General features: G+C 49.7%; 1 protein-coding gene across 14 annotated transcripts in view; it reads right to left on the bottom strand.

Moving 5' to 3' along the window:
- Window positions 1–19,896, bottom strand: part of robo2 (roundabout, axon guidance receptor, homolog 2 (Drosophila)) — a 315,384-nt gene that overhangs the window by 41,590 nt on the left and 253,898 nt on the right. For 10 of the 14 annotated variants that reach the window (XM_029120201.2, XM_029120202.2, XM_029120244.2 and 7 more), the window contains exons 6-13: window positions 15,809–15,945; window positions 14,605–14,616; window positions 10,782–10,906; window positions 8,373–8,544; window positions 4,326–4,531; window positions 1,535–1,616; window positions 1,236–1,401; window positions 968–1,134 (exon numbers count right to left, since the gene is read on the bottom strand). In XM_029120201.2, coding sequence (XP_028976034.1) covers window positions 968–1,134; window positions 1,236–1,401; window positions 1,535–1,616; window positions 4,326–4,531; window positions 8,373–8,544; window positions 10,782–10,906; window positions 14,605–14,616; window positions 15,809–15,945 — 1,067 coding nt within the window. The remainder of the gene's footprint in view (window positions 1–967; window positions 1,135–1,235; window positions 1,402–1,534; window positions 1,617–4,325; window positions 4,532–8,372; window positions 8,545–10,781; window positions 10,907–14,604; window positions 14,617–15,808; window positions 15,946–19,896) is intronic. The other 4 variants (XM_029120203.2, XM_029120223.2, XM_034292460.1 and 1 more) reach the window with 1 other exon arrangement.

Below are 19,896 nucleotides of genomic sequence, written 5' to 3'. Positions count from 1 at the left end.
ACCCCGTAACACGGTTAAACAGCTCTTTCCCCATTAAATGAATTCACTTGCATGTGTTTTCAGTGAAAATCAAAAGGCCAGCAATGTGCTTATGATTCTCACTGAAAAGACACACAAATGGAAAGTGGCATTATTTTAGACCTATTTCTTCAGGGAAAATAGATGGGCATATGAAACAAATGACAAAAATGTTTCACAGGAGGAACCGGTAGTTCGAAAACAGCCCCGCTGAAATAACCCAATGGAGTCATGAATCATTGTCGTAATGGAGAACGACAGGCCAAATGCGGTTAGGGAGACATGAAAAATCAAATCATCTTCAGTGACTGCCATTGTCAATAACCAGTTCTGTGCATCAACATGAGGCCTTTTGCAAATAAAGATACACGCACTGCTATTCCAAATTGACTGCTGCTCTCTATGCGCAGAGCAAACTTGGCCTCCAATTAGACCTTGTTTAGCCAAACGATTACAGGGGTATTGCGGTGGAGTGGACTTATCAAATAACGGTAATAAGAAGACTGAGGTCTATATGCCACCTTAATCGAATCTTCCTTGAATTTGGAGGCAGTCGTTTTCTCCAGTTGTGATCATTAACATAGCAGGGATTGTGGTAACTCACTTAGACCATCTAAAAGTAGACATGCTCATTTTACATAATTGCCTGACTGTAGTCTTAATGAGCTGAGCTGAGATGGAGCGTTTGACCTCTGAAAGTTGTCGCGGGGCTATCTCAGTCGAAACGTTACCGTTCAGCCAACACGTGCGGCGCTGAGAGAGCCTGATAACTGTCTACCTTTTTTAATGGGAGTGCAACGACCTTTTGCTATCCAAAGTTACTGCGGGCGCTGTGAAGTGGAGGCTAAATGAGAAATTGTACGATGGGCAAAACAATTCCCAGAGAGACATTCCCATTTAATTTCGAACAAAGTTACTGTACGGTCCTCTCCAGGCACGTGGCCCATACCTTGAGTTCGGACAGGCTCCGACATGGGGCTGGGGTCACTGAGGCCCTGGGTGTTCACTGCCCGCACCATGAACAGGTAGATGGTGTTGGGGCGCAGGCCCTTGACCGTGTACTGCGTGGTCTTCACATGGTCGGCCACCGTCTGCCAGCTGTTGCTCACCGATTGGCTGCGGGGGGTGGCGGCGGGGGGATTGAAACACACATTACAGCTGGGAGGATTCACAGAAGCAGTGGAGGATGAGAACAGACACCACTGCTTGGGACCAACCTGAAAGCTTCAATGACGAAAGAGGAGATGGGCGTGGCCCCGGCCAGGCCAGGTTGCCAGGACAATGAGACACTGCTCTTGGTGACGTCGGTGACCTGGGGTTTGGAGGGGGGTCCCGGGAGCTCGTTGTCGTCACGGTTCTTGATGACCATCACCCCGGCTTGCTCTGAAGGAAACGTTAACGAAGAGAGTGAGTACAGGAGTGGATGGGGAACAAAACAAGCAAGTTGAGGAAGGCTGGTGAGAGGGTTAGTGCCGTCAACACTAACTAAGAAAGATGCTAGTTGGTGGCGCATTACCTTTGACTTCCAGGAAGGCACTCCACGATGTCTCTCCGCTGGAGCTTGCTGCCACACAGGTGTAGATCCCCGAATCAGAGAGCTAGGACAGAATAGGATACATAATCAGCCAATCAAAACAACCCATTTAGGTAACTGTTAACCTTGTCGAGAGACAACAATCGAAAAATGTCCACATTGGAAATAAAACAGCTAATTAAGACTGAGAAGACACAGTAAATTTTATATGACTCGTATATTGTTAAACCAATTAATTATATTCCATGGGAGGAACTCTTATAGTGCTGACCAGAATTGGGTAGCAGGTGCAACAGTTAGGATGACCATGAAATGCCCGATTGAAACCTCATAATTGTTAACACGTGCAGAATTTGTGTGCAGCTTCTGGCACCAGTGAATTAAGTTTTACCTTCAGGTTCAACTTCCATTGTCGGCAATGTCACGAACGTACATACAAATGAGCGAAACCAATTCAGCAGGAACACGTGCTCTACCACCGACGGGCATGTTGGGGGAGGCTCCCTGAAATGGTACATTCAATACAAACCTTATAGCTGCGTGCCAGCCGTCCATTCAACCTGTTTTATGCAAAGTCCCCCCTGGCCTACGAACGAGACTTGTTCGCAATGTGATATTAGAGCCGCGTTTGCGTTACGGCGAGCAGTAAGGACATTTTACACCAACAAAACATGACGCCAAAACCTCCAGAACGGCCCACCGGTCGAACGACAGCGCCATGCCGTCTGGGGACCCATGCTGTTGGTATTCATGCGTACGATGAGTCCATGCTTGGGATCAACACGGCGCGTCATTGTGAGTGCCTCAATGTGCTGACGCTAATTTCCTAATGAATTCCATTTTCTCCTAGGTGCCCCCCCGCCATTTTAACCCCAGCCCGCCCCTCCCGCTGCCCTGCCAACCGCAACAAAGGCAGGCTAATTCATTTAGGGTGGGCAGCAGCGGCCCCATGGACCGATGACAGCTGGCTCGTCTTTCCATCCCGCTCTGCCTGGAACTTTCCTTGTTTGTTGGTTTTCATCCCCGGCGCTTTCCTTCCATTTATGAAATAATATGTCAATGGTGGGCAACCTTGTCAAGCGTAATGGATATTCCTCTGAGGCCTCGGAGTGGGGAGGATGGGAGGAGTTTACATTCAATCTACCCTGAAAGTGTACTATGTTGATGTGCTGTGTGTGTAGTTGCTATGTGTGTGTGCGTGTGTGAGTGTGAGTGTGTGTGTGTGTGTTGTTAAACACTTCAACCCTCCACCATTTTGCAGCTGGAGCCCGTCCAGACGTTTACAGTTGAGTCTCGGTAAGAGCCGTCGTGTCACTAAGTGATAGAATCATACAATTCACTAAAATCGATACTGTCCGTTCATCCCTTTAGAGCAATATGATTCCCCTTGTCCATCTAACTTAAGCCTAACCATCACGCTATTGAATTCTACTTACATGTTTATGCATGCCTAAGCATGCACACACACACACACACACAAATGCAGACACCACCCACCCACACACACACACACATATGCACACCATACACACACACACACGTATACATGATCACACCACACACACACACACAAACTAACATGGACGAGTCAGAGGAGGAGCTATAGAACTATCAGATATATGAGCAGGTACACCGGGTCAGAGGGAGGAAAAACTGGAGAGACTTTTAAGACCATCTGAGAGGAGTGAAAAAACAGACAGACACCCAGACAGACAGACACCCAGACAGACACCCAGACAGACAGACACACAGACAGACAGATAGAGACCCAGAGAGACAGAAACCCAGACAGACAGAGACCCAGAGAGACAGACACCCAGACAGACAGAGACCCAGAGAGACAGACACCCAGACAGACAGAGAGAGACCAAGACAGACAGACAGAGACCCAGACAGACAGACAGAGACCCAGACAGACAGACAGACACAGACCCAGACAGACAGACAGACACAGACCCAGACAGACAGCCAGACCGACAGACGCCCAGACAGACAGACAGACACCCAGACAGACAGAGGCCAAGACATACAGACACCCAGACAGACAGAGAAAGACCCAGACAGACAGATAGACAGACAGAGAGACAGACAGACAGAGACCCAGACAGACAGAGACCCAGACAGATAGACAGACAGAGACCCAGACAGACAGACTGAGACCCAGAGAGACAGACACCCAGAGAGACAGAGACCCAGATAGAAACCCAGACAGACAGAGACCCAGAGAGACAGACACCCAGACAGACAGACAGACAGACAGAGACCCAGACAGACAGACAGACACCCAGCCAGACAGACAGACACCCAGACAGACACCCAGACAGACCGAGACCCAGACAGATAGCCAGACAGACAGACACCCAGACAGACTGAGACCCAGAGAGACAGACACCCAGACAGACAGAGGGAGACCAAGACAGACAGACAGAGACCCAGACAGACAGACAGAGACCCAGAGAGACAGACATCCAGACAGACCGAGGCCCAGACAGACAGACAGACCGACAGAGGCCCAGACAGACAGAGAAAGACCCAGACAGACATATAGACAGATAGACAGACATACACCCAGACAGACAGACCGAGACCCAGACAGATAGACACCCAGACAGACAGAGAGAGACCCAGACAGACAGAGAGAGACCCAAACAGACAGACAGACACCCAGACAGACAGAGAGAGACCCAGACAGACAGAGAGAGACCCAAACAGACAGACAGACACCCAGACAGACAGATAGACAGGCCAAGCCTGCTCCCCTGGTGATTCTCACCCTGACACTCCTGATCTGGAGGCTGCCCAGCTCCTGCAGGGACATGCGTGGATCCTTCCCCAGCAGGCTGACGCCGTCCTTTAGCCAGCTGATGGAGGGGATGGGGTCTCCCGACGCCTGGCACTTCAGAAGAGCCACACTGTCCACCCCGCGCGTCTGATTGGACGGACCCTGCCGGATGATGGGTGGCGGCCTGTCTGTCAGCACTGGGATTGGACGAGGAAGAGGGAGGATAAGTGAGAAAAGCCATAGAATACATCAACAGTACAAGGGTGTGGTATAGACATCTTACATGAGCCTTTTTATTCTCTCTTCGGATGAAAGGAGCAGAGGCAGCAATGGTCTGATAAAGCTGGCCTATGGTCCCAGAGAGTCATGCAGCTCTGCCATAAAGCAATGATGATGCCCTTACTGTGCTTCCAGGAAGTAGTGGAAATAGCTGACTGGTGTTTTCTATACTATTTCCAGTTACAAGCCGGATAGCTTTACATTCACACCCAAGCCAGGAGTCCGTGGTACCATAAATTGGCCCAGGCACTGCTTTTTGACCGAGTGCAGTTAAGATAAATACTCAATAATGTTGACCGAGGAACACGTTCAGAGGTCCCTATAGGCACTCAGAACCGAAACAGACTCATTCCGGTACCCACTGGAATTACCTGAATTGCAATAATGTAACAAAAACCCCAGAAGCAAAATACCACTTTCCCCATTCTTTTTCCCGTTTTGTTTAGATGAATGCTAATGTTAAATTAAATGCTGTTTGGATGAATATATATGCGTTTGTAATGTGCTGGAGAATGCCTGCCGGTTGTTCAGTGGAATTATGTAAACGCCGGAAGGTGCTGTATCTGGGAGTCCCAGCGCCCAGGCGGTTTCTATTTCGGCGGTGTGGTGAATAAAGCGGAGTCCCCGGGCATCGCACAGCACACATTAATTAACAGGCAGCGATTAATGATGTCAGACCTGCCGGGGCTAATTAGACATTCTACCTCTAACCTTTGAACACATCGGCACGTCGTCTCCCTCTCCTCTCCTGTCCCTAACCTATTCCCTTCCGCCGGGGAAGTCAGACGGAGAGAAGGAAGAAACCCATGTGCCTCAGCGTGGCCCAACTCGGGTGAGGTTTTCTCCGGATGAGCGAAATATGTAGATAAGGTGGATCTGCTGCGTGTAACGGACAGATTCCTCGATTTTGCTAATGATATTTCCAGCCGCTCTCACCCTTATGGAATGCTTTTATCCTGAATATGGTGGTCGAATAACTCAAACGGGATTACGCTGAGATTCACCCGGACCCAGAGAGCTTTAAAAACCACCCCTATATGTCCATCCCAGGCCTGTCTGTTAGTTCTACCTGCCACATTAACTCACGCTGAGAGTAAGCCGCTTGTCACTCTTATCAACGTGGATCATTCTGATGGACATTATGAGCTCAGATGGAGCTCACTGCCTTCCAGTGTTTCAGACATAGACCCTGAAACAAACCTGGACAGGGTGTTTAATGTGTCCTGGTTATGATCTGCTCTAATCACCCAACGGTATTCCTACTTAAGCCCACACCCCGGAACAGACAACAGCCCTGGGTGAGCACAGATCGGGTTTGTTCCCACGGCGCATGGACGGGACGGACGGACGGATGGAGCGGTGGAGGCGGGGGGAGGACGGAGGAGGGCCTTGACTGTCTGCATCAGGAATTTCTCATTACAGATCTCCTTGAACCCAGCGAGCTCAGCTAGACCCCGGGATAGTAAATCACCTGCGCCCAGGCGGGCAGGTGTAGCCGTGACCTCGCCCCAGCCAGCCGTCCTCCGGTCCTATATCAGCCAGCCCTCCCCCTGTCCTATATCAGCCAGCCCTCCCCCTGTCCCGTCTCTGCCTGGCCTGACACTCACTCCTCATTGTACACATACCGGCCATAAACTCCTGTGTGTGTACTAACACACAGCCATATGTCAATGGGCAGACGCCTGTTCACTATAACGGTAGCTCCACGCATGCAGAAAACGCCCCAGTACGCACGCACGCACAGACCACTGAATGGCCGCACTCACACCGAACGATGACGCTTTCAGTCTTTACTCCTAGCCAACAGTCAATCTTGAACAACGGAAGACGAGTGAGGAGAACGGCCATCTCGAGGATCTATGGACCACAACCCTTGTCGCGTTCAGGTCATAAAACAAGCACTTCTGGTGGCGGATGTGAATCGAGGTCATTTCGAATTCAAATGGCCGTCTTTTTAAAAAATGGCGCCCAGCGCACCTTTAATCTTTCGCCAGGCTGGTTCTTCTCAGGGCGTCTGAATGGCCGTCTATCTATCTTCCCATCTACGCAGCAAAGGAGATTACAGGCGGTGGGAGTGAGGAGGCCCCCATAATTCATCCGGCAGACACCCTAACTGTTGTCATTCAGTCTCTCCATCACTCCATCCGTCACTCATCGCCTCCCTCAGCCAAGTCCTGCTGATCGTTACGCTGAGAGACTCAAGGGCAACGCTTTATTCCCTCTCCAGCAAAACTTGAACAAGTATTTCATTAAATTGTCTCGTTACCAAATTGAAAAAAGGGGCGGGGGGGGGCTTAAATATTTCAAAAACAAGGTCACGGGCAAATACTTGGTGGATATTGCTCAAACAGAAGTATAATCACATGCCTTCCTTCACAGATAGTGTGTTTTTTCGCAATGGTCCATTTCCCCTAGTACTTTTTGGGGATGGGGACACTCAAGGCCAAACTCCACATTACTGAGTCAACAGGACAAGACAAGTACTACAAAATAAGCCCTTTTCTTTGTCCTGCATTCGTGTGCCTCTGTGGGTGGTGTATACGTGTCTGCCTCTGTGGGTGGTGTATACGTGTCTGTTTGTGTGGGTGGTGTATACGTGTCTGTTTGTGTGGGTGGTGTATACGTGTCTGCCTCTGTGGGTGGTGTATACGTGTCTGCCTCTGGAGTGGTGTATACCTGTCTGCCTCTGTGGGTGGTGTATACGTGTCTGTTTGTGTGGGTGGTGTATACCTGTCTGCCTCTGTGGGTGGTGTATACGTGTCTGTTTGTGTGGGTGGTGTATACCTGTCTGCCTCTGTGGGTGGTGTATACGTGTCTGCCTCTGTGGGTGGTGTATACGTGTCTGCCTCTGTGGGTGGTGTATACGTGTCTGCCTCTGGGGTGGTGTATACGTGTCTGCCTCTGTGGGTGGTGTATACGTGTCTGCCTCTGTGGGTGGTGTATACGTGTCTGCCTCGGTGGGTGGTGTATACCTGTCTGCCTCTGTGGGTGGTGTATACGTGTCTGTTTGTGTGGGTGGTGTATACCTGTCTGCCTCTGTGGGTGGTGTATACGTGTCTGCCTCTGTGGGTGGTGTATACCTGTCTGCCTCTGTGGGTGGTGTATACGTGTCTGCCTCGGTGGGTGGTGTATACCTGTCTGCCTCTGTGGGTGGTGTATACCTGTCTGCCTCTGTGGGTGGTGTATACGTGTCTGTTTGTGTGGGTGGTGTATACCTGTCTGCCTCTGTGGGTGGTGTATACGTGTCTGCCTCTGTGGGTGGTGTATACGTGTCTGTTTGTGTGGGTGGTGTATACGTGTCTGCCTCGGTGGGTGGTGTATACGTGTCTGCCTCTGTGGGTGGTGTATACGTGTCTGCCTCTGTGGGTGGTGTATACGTGTCTGTTTGTGTGGGTGGTGTATACGTGTCTGCCTCGGTGGGTGGTGTATACGTGTCTGCCTCTGTGGGTGGTGTATACGTGTCTGTATGTGTGGGCGATGTTTGTGGGTGTGATGTGTGCGAGTGGTGTAAGTGTCTCTAAAATGGTCTGTGTGTGTTTTCCGTGCATCTCAGCGTGCGCGGGTGGGTGTGTACAGTTGGTGTGTGGGTGTGTGTTGATGTGTGCGTCTCAGTGTATGGGTGTATGTGTCTGTGTGTGTGTCTGTGTCTGTGTGTGTGTCAGTGGGTGTGTCTCAGTGTATGGGTGTGCGTGTGTGTGTCTGTGTGTGTGTGTGTGTGTGTGAGGATCTGGTCTGACACAGTGCGTTCTACTGTCTCACCGTCTGTCACCTCCAGCTGAGCCTTGGCCAGGATGCTTCCCGCCACGGTCAGGGCCTGGCAGATGTAGTAGCCTGCGTCCGCCCGCGTCACCGCCGCGATGGTCAGGTCTCCACCAGATGACACCGAGAAGCGGCTGTTGGGCTGCTGTGGCTGGTTGGGGAACAGGAGGTTCTGTGCGGAGAAAGCAGGCCAGTTAGAAGGGATCCAATACAGTTGGGAACACATCCAAACCGACCCACATGTCCTCACCGATCCCGGTCAACTGACCCATACACACACACACACACACACACACATTACCCCTGTCTCCGGCTTAATAATGAACACGGCGCCGTGCCATCAGGCTGGGGTAGAAGGAGAAGAGGTCCAAGCCTCTGGTCTTCTGCTGTGGCTCTGATAGGTTGTTTCATTTAGCTTAGCCTCTCATAATGGCTCTGGGGCTGCTTTGTTTACACACAGTGCCCCCCCCCCCCAGCCCCCCCCCTCCCCCCCACGGCACGCGGGGGTTCAGGGAAATATTGATGAGAAGTGATCGGGGTGCTATAATGGCCTGCAGGAGGACTGCTGACATCGACTCAACCCTTCACCCCCCCATTGTGTCTTCCTGCTAGCCCCCCCCCCTTTACCCAGGTGGCGTCTTTAGTCCACGAAAGCCGGCGAGCAGAAAATAAATGCATTAGCCGGATTCAATTATACCTAATGACTTTAATGCAGCAAATTATTTGTGTTTTTTAATTAGGGCCGCTTCCCACTACCCACATCCAACACATGACGAATGTCCACTTCATTACACTCAAGTGTGACGGAAAGGCCTTTTCTCTCTTTCACCTAATGACTTAATTACTGCTTTCATCTGTTCTCTTAATAAATACCTTCATATCTTATTTAAGCTGGGATGAAAGATGGAGAATGACGGAGAGAGGCAGAAATGGGGGAACAGGTGAGACCAATAGAGAAACGGGGGCGGGTAAAGAGAGAGCAAATAGTACCTGTGCTGTGAATGTATGAATAAGACCTGTGGCCCAATAGCTTTACATGAGGGTGTATTGAGACAGTACCAGTGTAAATGAATGTGGATCTGAGTAGTGACAGAGTACAAAACGTAGTTAGTGTTGTGAGTCAGACCGCTTTCATCACATCCTGGGATCAGGCGACGGGCTTGCAGAGGTTTCGACAAGTGCGCCCGCGGGTTCACTATCTGTCTTTGCCCGCACACGTGCCAGCGCGTGCGGCTGCGTTTTACGTGGATGTATTTATTTCACCCTTTCCAATCTCTGAGTGGCACTGTGTTGTAACTGTTCGGCCCCAGGCTGTGTGTGTCCGAGTCCCAGGCCTGAATCATATCTCCGGATCCCCCACAAGCCCCGGCTGGATCCTAATTGCCGTGGTTGTCATGCATTGTGAAGACCTCCAGGTATTTGAATAGGCTATCTGCTCCATGTGAGCGATAGGATCGCCGTTATCAGCTAAGGGTCATGGGAAATTGATTAGCGCCTTGGTCATGGGAAACCGTCACAGCCCCCCCGGTGCGGTTTGGAACAAAGGTCTGTTTGGTGTGTGTGCCAGAGATACTGATTACAGATAGGGTGGTTTACCGTGCGTGCTGATTATTGTGTGTGTGTGTGTGTCGCCGCTCGGGCGGTACGGCGATCACGGGCAGCACTCACTTAATTCGGATCCCTAGGTGTCGCTGCACACAGGGACGGTAAAAGAAATGAGATTTTTGGATTTTAAATTTGATTTTGGGGATCAGATAACGTATTTAAATTGTGTGTGTATGTGTCGACCTGAGTGTCGTACAGACTAACATTACAGACACAGCAGGGTGCTTTACACACCGCCAAAGGCATGGTTCCACGTAAGTACCGTGTGTGTGTGTGTGTGTGTGCTCACAACCTCAGACAGTACAGTAATGACTGTTACTCATAAATAATGCAGAGAGGAAACACAGTGAATGAAGAAACACTGAACCTTCTAAACACAGAGACACACAGTGTGGACCAGTTTGTTTTGACAGGGCCTTACATCATACACAAACAGGATCTTCATTTAAGCCAGTTTGCTAGAGCGGGAAAACAAATCCTGTAGCAAGACGATTATGCAAAGTGGATTAAAATTAATTGAAATTATTTTGTGGATTATAGTGAATGGGTTTTTTTTTTTCCTGCAGAGGTTGAGCAATGTTTCGTTAGGGCAAATCGGGTCAGACATATTTAGGTGGGGAAATCAAATCTTTTGAATCATTTTTAAACCTTGAATGCAATTCCACATTGGCATTTCCACAGTGTTTTTCTGCTGTGCTTGAAAACCCCTACGACAACATCTCCCAAAATCTCAAAATTGCTTGGGGGACTATTGGGGTCAGGAGGTCAACGGGTCATAGAGAAGTAGTCATGAGCTGGTCTTACCTGGCTGCCCTCTTTTTGCCAGAAGACGGCAGGCTGGGGGTTGCCCTTGGTCTCGCAGGGGAAGGTGGCAGTACGACCCTGGGCAACGATTTGGTCCCGTGGCCGGATAACAAACTGCGGCGCGGCTGGGGTCAAAGGGCAAGGGGGACAAAAAACAGTGTTAGAACTCAAGAGTTACACAAAACCGACACCTGAGGGGAAGATCAACAGGGTTTGGTGTGTTTAAGCAAAAAAAGAAATGTGGTCCTGCCCTATTAAGCTTCCATGCAGCATGTTCCATCTCACGCCACCTACAAAGCCACGCTGAGGGCTGACACGATAACGTCAAGCCAGCCACTTAAGGGCCATTCATCCAGGCTGTGGTGGAGAGCAGTGGCTGCATACAGCCGTTTCTCTGTCCAAACGCCGTCAGGAGAGTCATTTAACAACTAGGCTATGCGTTGAAGGACAGCGTACGGATGACAGCCGTGGCTGGCGAGAAACAAAGTCCATCAAGAGATGAAACGAATGAACAACACAGGCCCTCAACCCAGGAAAAGCACCTTCATCACTCAACTGGACCCTCCGGGAAGCCGTCTAAACAACTACGGAGAGCCGATGAGGGCTTAGACAGAGGATAGAGAGTCTGGGATGTCTCATGTCCCATCACTGTGTCCCGGGCCCGTGTGAACGGGTCGAAACGCAACATAAACAAACGGGTCGCTGGCCAACATTAGCACACATCCGCTCCCTCCACTCCGCAAGTAAACAGTCACGACTCAGTGGAAAAGAACTCAATGTGTCCCTGGATCCTGCCAGACAGGGGTGGCCTTTAACTTAGCCGTTAAAGTCTTACTAAGGCAGAAGAAGAAGCCGGTGTCCTTCCTAATGAGGCTGTACTTCATTACCCATGCAAAACACTTTCCCTATTGATCTTACAATCAATATAACGTTCACACGTACAGAAGCCTTCATAGAGGAGATTGGATTTCACGACAAAATGTGCTCATCTAAAGACATAAGCGTAATGGCTGTCCAATCAACTAATATGAGCTGCTGACGTCCCTCGGTTATATCAGTGTTAATGTGCCTTTGGGTTTTACGGCTGGCCTATGTGGCAGGTGAGATGCCAGATCTAAAACCCATTGAATGTTTATCACAGTCAGACACTGAGAGGCACCCTGAGGAGGACATTCAAATCAACCCATTCTGCAGGCACCAATACCAAACTTCAGTCAGGTAACAGCCCAGAGACAGGAAGACAACTTAACCCTTTTTGGGTTAAAGTCGCTCCAGATAAGAGCATCACCATAATGGGAAAATGATTAAGTCCTTCAGCAGTAACTCAAGTTCCACCCAGTTCAAATTTAATGACAGTGAAGGCAGGTAACAACTTGACCGGTCTATGAAAAAGTCCATTTCTATGCTTTTGCTGAACAAATAAGTATAAATAAGTATTCTACTGGGAAGAATCTCCAACATAAACAGGTAGTGATGTTTTAAAATCCCCAATCTTGATCTTAAACCATAGAAATCTACTATGATATCGTTGTGTGAAAATACTGGACATTTTACTGTAAAACATACATTGACTGGACTTCCTCATTTGTGTCCTGATTATTGTGTAAGTCTTTCCACTGACAACCCAGCTGGTTCTACTCAAGGCAAATCTCTTCCAATTTGGCTCGTGTCTCCATGTAATCCCCTTTTTGGTAGAGCGTATTTGTCAAAGACACATACACACATTTGGGAATGCTACAGATGGCTATTGATTTACAGCCTTCCCGTTTGGCCTTCCTCCCGTTAGATAACGTGGCACGTTTCACTACGTTTGGTCTGATACTGAGCTGCTAAATCACAGGATTCTGGAAAACCCAGTTTTTTCCCCTGCATGTCTCACTCACTTTATCTCCCTGTCTCTCTGGCTGCCCAATCCTGTGAGCAGTGCAATAAGACACACCCCCCTCCCGGTGTTTGGTTAATGACTTACAGGCTGTTCTTTATCACCAGTCTCTCTCTCCCCTAGTCTATCCTCTCTCTTGTACAGGCTGTTCTTCATCTGCCCTCTCTGTCCCCTGGTCTCTCTGATGGGCTGGTCTTTATGACCTCTCTCCCCCCTGGTCTCCTCTATCTCTCTTGTACAGGCTGTTCTTTATCAGCCCTCTCTCTACCCTGGTCTCTCTTACAGACTGTTCTTTATAACAACTCTCCTACAGGCTCTTCTCTTTCACCACCCTCTCCTGGTCCTTACTCTTTCTCTCTCTAATGTCATCCCTCTCTCCTGTGCAAACTAACACTAAGTTTGTCAGAAGATCGTTATCTCCATGTCTCTAGGATGTCCCCTCTTCGCTAGGTCCTTCTCCATCTTTCCTTTTTAATCCCTCACACATGTAGCACACACACCCCAACAGAGAGACATGTCGTATTGCTCTGTTTGGTAAAGTAGAGGAACTCAAGCTGCTGGGTTAGTCACCCTGGTGGTGTGTCTCCTTCCTGCCCCCTCCTAGGGAGATGCATGATCAAACCCTCATATTTAATTCAAGCCAAGACACATCTGCCCAGGGTTGGAAAGAATTCAAAGCCAGGATGCAGCCATCAACAAATGGACAGACCCACACACACACACACACAGATACACACAGACACAAACACACAGACACACACACACACACAGACACACACACACACACACACACAGACACAGACACGCAAGCATTTCTTCCTTTAAATCCCATATTCAGTCATATTTTATTCAACAGACGAAAGAAATTGCTGTCTCGTTCCCACAGGCAGGCTGAATGTGTAATTTCCTAAATCTTCCTGCTGCTTGACAGTTTGTGACAACCTGGGGACGGACAGCAGCGTATGGGCAAGGTGGGTCCTGCCATTCCTCACATGTCTGGGTCCTTTCTGCCATTCCAGTCCATCCTGACACGGACCCTCTGCTCTCTACACGGCCACCTCGCCTCCCTTTCTCTCCTGCACACAACGCTCTCCGTCTCCCAATTGCCTTCCCGGATGTCAGAACCCATACAGTTTGAACTGACAACTTCTCACCAAAACCAGTTACTGTTCTGGAAGCCTGGAACACATCTATGCGGATCGCATTTCCGACTCCTTGTCTGATCCACATCTACGTGTAAGGAAATAAGAGAGGAAGAATTTCTGAGATTCCCTACTTTATTTCTCAGACTAAAAGAAGGAAGACTATCCAACACACACAGATCCCTTGCCAGGGCAAAGTCCCACAGATGGCCTCAAGATGTGGATGGTGGAAGCCTGGGGTACACAGGGTCTTAAGGTACAGCTTTAGCAGAGCCTGGAGACGGCCATTAGACCCACTACAAACCTAATCCGCTACTAGCAAAACACACGCAGGACATGGACTTCCTGGTCCCCTGGACCCCATGGGGAGCACAGTTCTCTTTTAAACTCAGGACTAGACCATTCAAACGACCAACCGAGCTTGACGATTGCTTTTCCTTTTGAATCAGCTACATATAGTGCTAGGGCAAAAATGACATCCCTTTGGGAGTCCTGGACCAGGTTTGATAAACAGAAAGCTAGGGATTAGTTTGGTTAGTAAGCAAAGGACGCTGAAGCCTTGTGGATGTACTAAATAGTTGTTGTTGTAAGTACTTGAGAGAAACAGCCAAGAGTTTGTGGGTTAAAATGTGGTGAAGAAGCAACACCTGTGTTAGTACAGTACGTGATGTTATGTTGAGGATTTTTTGCACTTTGCGAGGCAGTGAGGTGCAGCTGTGTGTGTCTGTGTGTGTGTGTGTGTGTGTGTGCGCGTCAGGGAACATGCAGAATGGAGATGGGTCATAAGAATGGTACTTACCTACAGGGCGGGCTGGGATACAACAATGGACGGGTGGAGACACAAATGAAATAAAAAACAAAACACACACACACACACACACACAAGAAAAATCATAAGGTATCAACAATGAGAAAACACAAATCAAAAAGTCAGAATGAGTGAACTGAACCGTGTTGGGATACACACTCTGGGCATGACAGATACAATCCAATAGAAGGGGATTTTCCAGTCCGGTGCCATTTACTGCACATTCTTACCAGTGACAGAGGCTCTCCATTATACTGTTAGCAATACCCAATCTAAAAATAGCACCTCCTTGTGGTGGAACAGGTTGATGACCAGATCAATAGGAATTGAGGGTGGTCAATGAAACATCAAACACACTCTCCCTATTTAGACGAGAGCACAGGAGCTCTAAGGCATTCTTGCTATTGGATCTTCTCTGTCAGCGTTAATTAATTCTACAGCTCCTAGGGTGGAGTGTGTTTGGAATAGCAATGCAGGGTGTGTCTTCATTATTGAAAGAGAGAGAAGTAAAAACTAGAGAGAGATAAATCTAGAGACAGTCTTCATATTTAATTCAGAGCTACATCTGTTGAGGCCTAGCACATGATGTACCTCTACCTCTCCCTCTCTGTCTCTCTGTCTCTCTCTCTCTCTTTGTGTATCTGTGGATTGACTCCTTGGGTTGTAGTGGGCACAGGAGAAAGGCAGAGAGGGGGAGACGGGAGATAGGGGTTAGCGGGTGAGAGGGGGAGGGGGAGGGTGCACGCCGCGGAAGGTTTTTATGAACCTTGCCCACCTACGGAGCAGCGGTGCGGTGTCGACCAGTAAACTGTGAAATGGCTTTGGTGGTGGGGGGGTCTAGCTGTACGAGACCACCATCAGGGAGGTTTGGAGTGTGTGTGTGTGTGTAAATAATTAAATGTTTTCATAGAGAGGCCCTGTCTATCTTGGCTGTGTCAGTCAACCCTATTGGAAGGAAATACAGTTGTGAAGGCAACCCCCCTGTAGGTCCATAACACGTCAAGCCCAACCACATTGGTAAGACCTCGAACAACGGCCGCTTCAAAGCCGAGTTCCACTTAAGTCACGCCAATCCCCGTTTCATGAAAACCAAAACCCGGGGCGGATTCAGAACGGAAACAGGTTCACAGGAGAAGTGGGGGCCGGTGCTTCACAGAGGGGGGCGTTGGGGGGGGGAGAGATAGCTCGAGCTTACCTCTGACGGTGAGACTGGCCGAGGCCTCCACCTTGCCCACGCGGTTCTCCGCCACGCAGGTGAAGGTGCCCTCGTCGCTGGCCGACGCCTTCTTCACCCTCAGCAGGTAGTCGTCCTTGTCGTACTTCACCTCGTACCTGTGGAGACAAACACGACGTCAGAGCCACACCGAATGTCCTCCATGGACACATCACCAGGTCCAAAGCTAATGTGTGTGTGTCGGTTGGGGGGGGGGGCTTGTTATGACAAGCAGCCTAAATGCGACATTCGCCTTGACTGCCATCTCAACGGGGGGGAGGGGGGCACGGACAGACAGTACCGCTTCTCCCCTCTCGGGGGAGGAAAACTGTTGCGGAACAACACTGCTAGAAGATGGAAAGGAAAGATGGAGGATCAATTATTCAACAATGACATGCAGTCCAGATAGAGGTGCTTTCAACTGGAAGACTACTTCAATATTTATAACGATTGTGTGTGTGTGCGTTAGCTTCAATATGGTACAACACAGTGTAGATGGTGTGGTGAAACAGTTCCACTGTGTTCCAACAGTCAACCACCAGGCATTAAGAACGGCAGGCTGATCCCCATGATAGGAGTTGGGAAGCGGCGGTGCCATCCCAAACAGAAACGCTGTCCATATCCATGACTAAATCAGGCAGGCTATCCCGTGACCAACAAGTTGTCTTCTAATACTAACCCAATATTGTGGTCAAAAATCTCTATCAGGCAGAGATCTGAGGTTGTGCATGTGTGTCAAGGGTGTCGAGTGTGTCTATTGAGTATGTGTGTGCGCACTCGTCTGAGAGAGTCGGGACTGAACACAGAAGAAAGCAGGTTTGGTTTGATGCCACACTGTAATTGGAGGGAGGTTGGCATGGCAATATGAGTGGTGTGTTGTGGTGAGGGTGGTTTTCTGAGGGGTGGGAGAGACCCAGTCTGTCGATCACAAATGAAAATATAGGAAACAGGAAAGACAGATAAAGACTGCAGCCCATTCTATCATCCAATCTAACGTGTTCCCCATTGAAACCCTAACACTGAACAACCACGTAATTCTTCCCTCACACAGTGTAAAATGTATTCAGGAGACAGAACGTTGACGTCCAGAAGACGGGTCCTTGGCCTTTTCATTGTTGAGGCGAACATGTCCACCCTGTGTCAACCCAGTAGCTGTTACCAACATGTTCAGTCGAGAACAGTACCAGAGCTCACACCAGGTACACTGACGGTCTCCTGCCATCAACAGAGAAAAACTCATCTCCCTCTCTCTCTCTCGGCCTCTCACCCTCTCTATACCTTCATGTCTTCAGTGTTCATCGCTCCTGTTATGACATTTCCCAAGTAAACGTTTCAAAGGCAGCTTTATTGTAGTGGATTCCTCCGCGTTGACTGTCGGCTCAACCTATCGACACACACCCTTTTATAAAACCATAACGATTATTTGACTGACTCATGACTGAACGCTTTGTTCTGGAGAGAGAGGGGGATGTACCAGGCTGAGCAGGTTGTGAGGAGGTAGGTGAATAAAGGTTCCACTGTTTGAATACAGAGAGCGGAATCCGACGAAGAGACGCAGCGCCTTTCAAGACCGATGGAAAATAAACAAGGCACCGGAGACAGGAGAAAGTGCTTATCTAAAATGGCCTCGGGCTGACTCTCTAAAGACACCACAAACTTCTGACTGAGGAGCGGGGGTGGGCGGAAGCAACAGGAGAAAGGGGGGGATTTAAGGCGAGGTCACAGGTAGGGCGTAGACCATCGGTACGAACCAGAAGGGCCTTGTCGGTCTGACTGGCTCCCACGCAGGGCCATCGATGCGTGGACCCACACAGGGGACGAACGCCGATGAACCGACCGTGCCGTGTGTCATACGAAGTGTTTAATCCCAGCTCTTCCTGCTATCAATCTCTTGATATATGTCACCAGCGCGGAATGCATTCGAGGGAAAGGCATAACTCGATCTGTAACCGACATCCTGTAAGAGATCAGCTGCCCAGTGATGAAGGGCAAAAGTGGGTCAGACACGCGCACGAACAAACGCAAACACGCGCTCCCACACAGACCCGCACAGGAGGAACAGTAGCTCTTTCTTATTGCTGGCTCAGAGTAGAGTTCTGTTCTCTATTAGACAAAGAATGTAATTACACGTGTTATATGGAAAGGCTGTGGCGAGGGAAGTAGAGCCAAGTTCATGCTGCCTGGCTCCACAAACGCAGAAATAAACACACGCTCCCAGAAATGAACACACACGCACTCCCGGGGAAACACAATCCACTATACGGCGTGTAGTCCAGCCACACACACCCGTGCACAGTTTGATAGCTTTCCTATGGAGAGTGATGGGAGGTAAATACATGCCATGAAAATGTAACCCCGTCCTGGTGGGTTGGCTGTTGTTAGCTGGGCTTGGTACAGAGTAGAAACAGGGGTCTTCGGAGCTGCAGTGGTGACCTCGAAGTCCACCTGGATTTAGGGTCTGAACCGTCGGTGCATTCGCTGAAATGTTTTGGATCTGCACGTTTAAGAGCTTCTCATCACTTTGGGAATGTGTGCGCAAAGTTCAGCTCATCGTGTGTGTGTGTGTGTGTGAGTGCGCGCGTGTGGGTGTGTGAGTGCACGCGCGTGTGTGTGTGCGTGTGTGTCAGCCCCAGGGGTCCAGGAGCAGGACTGAGGTCAGGTCCCCTCTCTGACTTCCTCTGTGGCGGCTGAGTCCCACACACCAGGTAGGTCCCCTCTCTGCTCAGCTCTGATTGACAGGCCAGGCTAAACCTCTTCCACACTGTGTGGCGCTCTACCTATGTCTGACCAAGCCATCCAGGCTAAAATGTGGGGATGTCGCAGACCGCGAAAGGGGATCACTTAAACAGTCTGAACGTTTCCCACACTCCCCTCTCCAGGCTCCATTCCTCTAATCCCCTCACAGAGGGTTCTCTCCTGACTATCCTGCCGAATGCTAGGTCTTCCATGCGTAGGTTGTTTGCACCCCAACACATTAGTCTGAGATCAGTTGCGGATGTATCCCCTGATGGTTTGGGTTGGGGTGAGCTGATTTTGGAGATCATCTGAGGTTTTGAACAGATGCTGAGACTCGACAGGGAGATGCTGTAGACAGAGCAGCAAACATGCTAAAATCACTCACTGACACGCAAGACAAAAGGGCGTACGCCCCGCCAAAAACACGCATTCGTGTGAATGTGTTTGAGGTCTTTTTTCGTCGCATGAGAGGAAAGAGACGGGCTGCATTCGGAGACAGATATATCTATACACTCAGTACATTGTGGATGGCCTGTATCTACACACCTCTCTAATTAAAGACACGGCCTATATTTTCCTGCTATTTTCTGCAACAGTACAGTAGCTACGTCTTTCATTTTCACTGGCTGACTATATGCTGTAGGCACTAACTCTATTATAGATTTAGCCCGTTTTAAAAACACAGAAACACAGACACTGGCGCTCATGAATACCAGATGTACTGTAGCTATCTATTTATAAACGGGTGAAGTAATGGAGACCAAAGGCATGGCCTGCCATCTGTTTTTCCGCTGAGTCGCGGGGGTGAGGCGGACGGAGGACGGTGGGTCGGCATAACACGGAGGCTCCCATCACGGAGCCGTTGGCGGGTCCCTGGAAGAGGACGACAGATGCAGGGGGCATCGGAGAAGGTGGGACACGAAAGGCGGGTGGCGGAGCCCAGGGGCAGAGGTCACGGGGTCAGAGGGGGACAGCGGAGGGGTCAGAATACCGACGGGCCGGCTGGAGCGGAGGGGCTCAGATAAGGCGGGAGATGGGTGCACGGGGCGGGGGGTTGGAAAAAGGGATTTGGGCCACACACAGAGAAACCCCCCCCCACCCCGCAAGCCTTTTTCTCCGGGTGGCGGGGTTTTCAAGTCGTCTGTTCTGAATCTCTCCCGGGTGGAAAGGAAGAAAATAATATTTCTCTCTCTCCCTGTCCGCCCCTTAGATGTGGCAGAGTGATTTTCATGGTATCCCTCAGCATGTTACTGAATGATTTCCATGGTATCCCTCGGCATGTTACTGAATGATTTCCATGGTATCCCTCGGCATGTTACTGAATGATTTCCATG

This window comes from Esox lucius, chromosome 1 (assembly GCF_011004845.1).
Source record: "Esox lucius isolate fEsoLuc1 chromosome 1, fEsoLuc1.pri, whole genome shotgun sequence".
NCBI lineage: Eukaryota > Metazoa > Chordata > Actinopteri > Esociformes > Esocidae > Esox > Esox lucius.
The sequence above is the reverse complement of the archived record's forward strand: the minus strand, read 5'-3'. Positions and strand labels throughout refer to the sequence as shown.